The sequence below is a fragment of the Orycteropus afer genome, unplaced genomic scaffold (assembly GCF_000298275.1).
Source record: "Orycteropus afer afer isolate SDZICR_OR568_19922 unplaced genomic scaffold, OryAfe1.0 scaffold00029, whole genome shotgun sequence".
Taxonomy (NCBI): Eukaryota; Metazoa; Chordata; class Mammalia; order Tubulidentata; family Orycteropodidae; genus Orycteropus; species Orycteropus afer.
The window spans coordinates 11,869,737-11,875,736 of NW_006921616.1; the positions used below are offsets into that span (position 1 = coordinate 11,869,737).

At 40.4% G+C, this 6,000-nt stretch overlaps 1 protein-coding gene across 1 annotated transcript in view; it reads left to right on the forward strand.

Annotated features, from left to right (window-relative positions):
* The window catches only part of ATP8B1 (ATPase phospholipid transporting 8B1), a 108,997-nt gene that overhangs the window by 101,082 nt on the left and 1,915 nt on the right, over positions 1-6,000 (forward strand). The window contains exons 17-20 of the mRNA XM_007935551.1: positions 920-1,003; positions 2,185-2,430; positions 2,722-2,860; positions 5,286-5,416. Coding sequence (XP_007933742.1) covers positions 920-1,003; positions 2,185-2,430; positions 2,722-2,860; positions 5,286-5,416 — 600 coding nt within the window. The remainder of the gene's footprint in view (positions 1-919; positions 1,004-2,184; positions 2,431-2,721; positions 2,861-5,285; positions 5,417-6,000) is intronic.

The window sequence follows — 6,000 nt, forward strand, 5'->3', positions numbered from 1 at the left end:
GTTTAAAATTTTTAAGGGCAAATATGTCACTTTAAAGAGTAAGGTGCTCCTGATGCAAGTCATGGTATTTTCAGTAACCTCATATGCACATGAGAGCTGGACAGTGAATAAAGGAGACTGCAGAAGAACTGATGCATTTGAGTGATGGTGTTGGTGAAGAATACTGAATGTACCATGGACTGCTAGAAGAATGAACAGATCTGTCTTGGCTGAAGCAGACAGAATGTTCCTTAGAAGTAAGAATGGTTAGACTTCATCTAGACTTTGTCCCTTGTACTTTGGTCACGCTGTCAGAAGGAAACAATCCCTGGAAAAGGGTATCATACTTGATAAAGTAGAAGGTCAGTGAGAAGGGGCAGGCCTCAACAAGATGGATTTGACTTGGTGGTTGCGACAGTGGACCGGAGCATGGCGGTGGCTATAAGGATGAAGCCAGATCAGGCTGTTTCATTCCGTTTTACTTAACAATATAAAAAGATGATGTTTTCCAGCATTATTCAGATAAAATACACCCTTTTACCAACAACTTTTGAAAGAAAGGCCTGGTGATCCACTTCTAAAAAGTCAACCATTGAAAACCCCGTGGGGCACAGTTCTACTCCGACCCACGTGGGATTGCCATGAGCTGGAATCGACTCCACGGCAACTAGTAAAACCAACAACTTTTGGAGAATGTCCTCACTTACTTTGAGGGAGAAATTCATTTATATGGAAGGGTCTTTGATTCTGTCTTTTATGTAGAAACGGACTCACGTCTCCTACAGGTATTAGGTGATGAGTGTTTGCTCTGGCTGAAGTCTCCCTTTGGGCTGGGGGTGTCCACGGAGCCTCATAGCCCTTTTCTTTGAGGAAGCAGATGACTTTGTGTAAATGAGACTGACGTTTCTTTGTCAGTAACAGACACTCTGTCCTCCTACAGACGGCGTATGAGGACTGGTTCATCACCCTCTACAACGTGCTGTACTCCAGCCTTCCCGTCCTCCTCATGGGCCTGCTGGACCAGGTGGGAGCCTCCTTCTGAAAGGGACGCCCTTGGACAGGTTAATGGCCTGGTAGAGAAGTTAAAAGCTATTACTTCAACAGGTCCTTTTGGCTTTCACTTCTTTCTGAGTAAAGCCCATTATAATTCCTTTGTCAGGCAACAAGAGTAACTACTGCACTTCTTGTTACATAGTTAACAAGAGGATTCCAGAAGTGGGTTGAGTTTATTGACAAAAGAGTTTATTATGGTTCCTTAGGATACCAAGGCCTTATTGTTAAGACACTTGACAGTGTAATATTTCCCTATAATAATAACTTACTCATTTTTAATAAAATAATACTTAGGTTTTGGTGAAGGCTGATTCAACACTTTAGGTGCCCATTCAATAGTTTTCTGCACAAATTGTTTCCTGACATTACATCCATTCTTCACAATATGTGACCATGATCATGATTTCCGTTCCGGTCGTTCTGTTTTAACTTAACTCATTTTTAATTTAAAGTATATTACTACTTTCCCAACTTATGTGTCTAATCCACAAATTAGTCTAAATTTGATCTAATAGCAGTTCTTAGAGAAAAAGGCTTTTCAATGAATAAAAAGAGTAATTTGGAATAAACTCACTAACTGTACGTGAAAATATTTTCCCAAAGAATTTGAAACAGTATATTCTTTTAATCCAGAAAAACAAATCCACTGCCATAGAGTCAATTCCAACTCATAACAACCCCTTAGGACACAGTATAACTGTCTGTAGTGTTTCCAAGGCTGTAACTCTTTACGGAAGCAGACTGCTTCATCTTTCTCCCATAGAGTGGCTGGTGGATTCAGACCACCGACCTTTTGGTTAGCAGCTGAATGCTTTAACCACCATGCCACCAGAGCTCCTATATTCTCTTAGAAGGTAAAAATAGTCTCTCTACATGTTATCTGACATTACTGCTTTTTCTTTCCATACATACCAAACAGTCAACTTTTCCTTAGTCCCTCTCTAAATTAAATATTAAATCATTGTGGAATAAAGTAATGAGACTGATCTCTACAATCTGAAAATATTGCAGGATTTATCGTCTCGTTCAGCATTTCCCTTCCTAAAACTTAACCACAAATTGAAGCTCTTTGTAAGGTATGAATGGTACTGTATCTCTGAGTTCTTTCAGCCTGATGAATGCACACAACTCTAATTGTGTTTTCCCTTGAAGGATGTGAGTGATAAGCTGAGCCTCCGGTTCCCGGGATTATACATTGTGGGCCAAAGAGACTTACTATTTAACTACAGGAAGTTCTTCGTAAGCTTGTTGCATGGAATCTTAACCTCAATGATCCTCTTCTTCATCCCCCTGGGAGCCTACCTGCAAACCATGGGGCAGGACGGAGAGGCCCCTTCGGACTACCAGTCTTTCGCTGTCACAGTTGCCTCTGCTCTTATCATAACCGTGAATTTCCAGGTACAAGTCTCAGCTGACTGCCCTCAGTGTCTGTACTTCTCCCCACAGACTGGCGTGGCTCTCCTTCCCCTCCAACTGGGCCTCGGCCACTTTACGAAATAGGAGAGCTATTTTTAGCCCTTTTACTGAGCATATTTCCTTTTTCTTGACTAAGCCAAAGGTAGTTTGGTTGTTGAGTGTTCAAGTCAAATCATGCCTCTGAAGCTGAATCCCATTTTCAGAATTCTTAGACGCTTGATTTCTTGCCAGCTCCCCAGAATAAGCGCTCTGTTTTCCTCTGGTTTCCAACAGATCGGCTTGGATACCTCCTACTGGACCTTTGTGAATGCCTTCTCCATCTTTGGAAGCATCGCCCTGTACTTTGGCATCATGTTTGACTTCCACAGTGCTGGAATCCACGTTCTCTTTCCTTCTATGTTTCAATTCACAGGTGGGTATTTCCTAAATTCCTGAACTAAATGTACAGAAAAATGTTATTCCTATAGATTTCGACATAACTTCTGGGTAAATAAAAAATACTAAAAGGGAAAACGTTGCTAGTGAGAATCAGTGTCTGGAAGGGAAATTGAGTGGTGGTGGTGGATTGGAAGGGCAGTTACGTGGTGGGAGGAAAACAAGTCAAACAACTTTAAGATACAATTTGGCATCTATTAAATTAGATAAGTTTGCCTCCCATAAACTCTGCATTGCTACGTTATTGGGAAATTAAGTATACATTCATCTTAATCTTTCCAAAACTAATCTGGAAATGTATTATGAACTATAACTATTCATACCTTTTCACCCAACATTTCCACTTGGGGAAAAATATCCTAAGATTAAAAACACCGTATGTGAAAAGGTAATTTGTACAAAAATTCTACCACTGCAAGATTTATAATTGTTTAAAAAGTAAATGACCAAAAGAACTAGAAATATTAAATTTGCTAATCAAGGTATGAAATAGCAATATGATAGAATCCTAGAACTCTAAAGTGGGGTGTATCATTGGAAATAAGTATGCAAAGTAGTAAGTAAACTAATAGCTACAGAAAACAAAATAGTTCTGTGGCCAGTGGTTATAGCTGTATAAACTATATGACATAGTGACAAATGCCACAAGTTAATTTGAACTGATAAATATATTTGGAATTTATGAGCTTCCTATTTTGAACAGAGTAGCTTGGATTCACAATGAAAGGAATTCCCATAAAGTGTAGTTTCCCTGTGAAAGATTAGGTTTTTTTAATGACCAGGGTTAGGTTTTAAAAACACTTGGTATAGTAACCCTTTTCTTCTTGGGATGGAATGTTTGTTTTTATGTTCTTCTTCATTGACTGTATTTTTAAAATTTAGCACCCAGGAACTTAGCATATTCCCACAGGGAGTGTTTTTAAACCCATACACATTTGTTGTTGTTGTTATGTACCGTCGAGTCAGACCCGACTCATAGCGACCCCTCCTTGGGTTTCCGAGGCAGTATCACTACGGAAGTAGATTGGCCCATCTTCCTTCCGAGGAGTGGCTGGTGGGTTTGAACTGCCAGCCTTCTGGTTAGCAGTCAAGTGCTTTAGGCATTATGCTACCAGAGCTCCCCACTATAAAAACCACATTTTAGAAAAATGAAGGCTATTGTTTGTATAAACTTTATAGTGTAAATACAGAAAACATTACAATAAGTTTGGTTATAAACAAAACCAAACCCGCTGCCATGGAGTCAATCCCAACATTTGGTTATAGAAGATGTTGATAATAATTTTTTAATTGACTAGTGTGTCTGCTTCCTAATTATACTGTAGAACTGAACTGTTAGATTCTAGAATCTGAATTGTGGGGAAAGCATGGGCTCTAGTCAGAACATCATGGCTTTTAATCCCAGGCTTATCGTGCTAGTTCTGTTACTTGAGGCAAGTTTCTTAACTTCTCCAAGACTCAGATTCCTTATGTGGCAAAGAATTATACTTGCTTCTCACAGTTGATTAAATAGCCTGATCTGTATGAAATACCAAGGCCAAAGCCTATCACAAAATGGTGGTACCAGCTACTATTAATCTTTTTAGAGTTTCAAACTAAAACTATAAAGTTCTTTGTAAACTCTTGGGGGTGGGAGGGACTGTTGTTGTTGTTGTTGTTTGCCGTCGAGTCGGCCCCGACTCATAGCGACCCCTCCTTGGGTTTTCGAGGCAGTATCACTACGGAAGTAGGATTGCCCAACCTTCCTTCCGAGGAGTGGCTGGTGGGTTTGAACCGCCAGCCGTCTGGTTAGCAGGCAAGTGTCTTAGCCACTATGCTACCAGAGCTCCCTAGAAATATGTATTTGCCCAATTTTGCATTCTTAATCAAGGCAATGTGAACATACTCATTTTTTTTTCCTTTTTTGTTTGCTTGATTATGCAAACCCACCTTGTTCCAAAGAATTGACTTTCCTACTTGCTTTGCTTAGTTGGATTTTAAAATGTCCATTCTTACAATGATGAACCTGTGAGACGTCTCATACCATGGATGAACTAGCGCTCATTATACTGAGTGAAATTAGTCAGTCATCAAAGGACAAATATTGTATGAGACCACTGTTGCAAGAAATCAAGAAAAGGCTTTCACAGAAAAAAAGAAATGTTCTTTCATGGTTACCAGGGGTGGGTGGGAAAGGAAGGGTAAACCACTAACTAGAGGGTAGACACATTAATTTGGATGAAGAAAAATAAATAAAATCAAACAGAAAGAACCAGAAAAAAGTCATTCCTGGAGCAGTGATGGGTGCTTTGGGAAGCCCACTGTGGTACAGCTATCATGGGTAATCTCTTCTGGGTTATGGAACATCAGCTCTGCCCTTGGATAAAGGGACTGCTGTTACTCACCCTTCCTGTTGTTTGCAGGTGCCGCTTCAAATGCTCTGAGACAGCCATATCTCTGGTTGACCATCATCTTGACTGTTGCAGTGTCCTTACTGCCCGTTGTTGCCATACGTTTCTTGTCAATGACCATTTGGCCGTCAGAAAGTGATAAGGTACATAGAGAGCCCGTCCTCCCCAACCCTGAGTGTCCTTCACAGAAATCAAAACAATTCCCGAGAGCAGCTTTCCTGCAAAATTCTCAGCTTGTGGGAAGTGTGGTGGAACGTTTCTTATACCTACTTCTCTTCCTTTAACTCCAGCCTATAAATAAGGCTTTTTGTTTGTTTTCTTTTTATTATGAAAGTTACAAAATGTAAACAAAAAGAGAGAAGAGAATAATGAACTGCCATATCTCTAGCCCCCCGATTGAACAATTATGCTGTTAACATTTCGCTGTGCAAACAGTCTGGAGTTTTTTCTTTACTTAAAGGAAAGTGTCACCTCCTATCCAAAAACCAAACCAAACTCACTGCCATTGAGTTGATTTGACTCATAGCGACCCGTCCTTGGGTTTCTAAGGCAGCATCTTTATGGCAGTAGATTGCCCAACCTTCCTTCTGGGGAGTTGGGTTTGAACCACCAGCCTTCTGGTTAGCAGTCAGATGCATTAGGCACTATGCCACCAGAGCTCCTCACCTCCTATGTTGTTGTTGTTGTTATGTGCCGTCGAGTCAAACCTGACTCATAGCGACCCCTC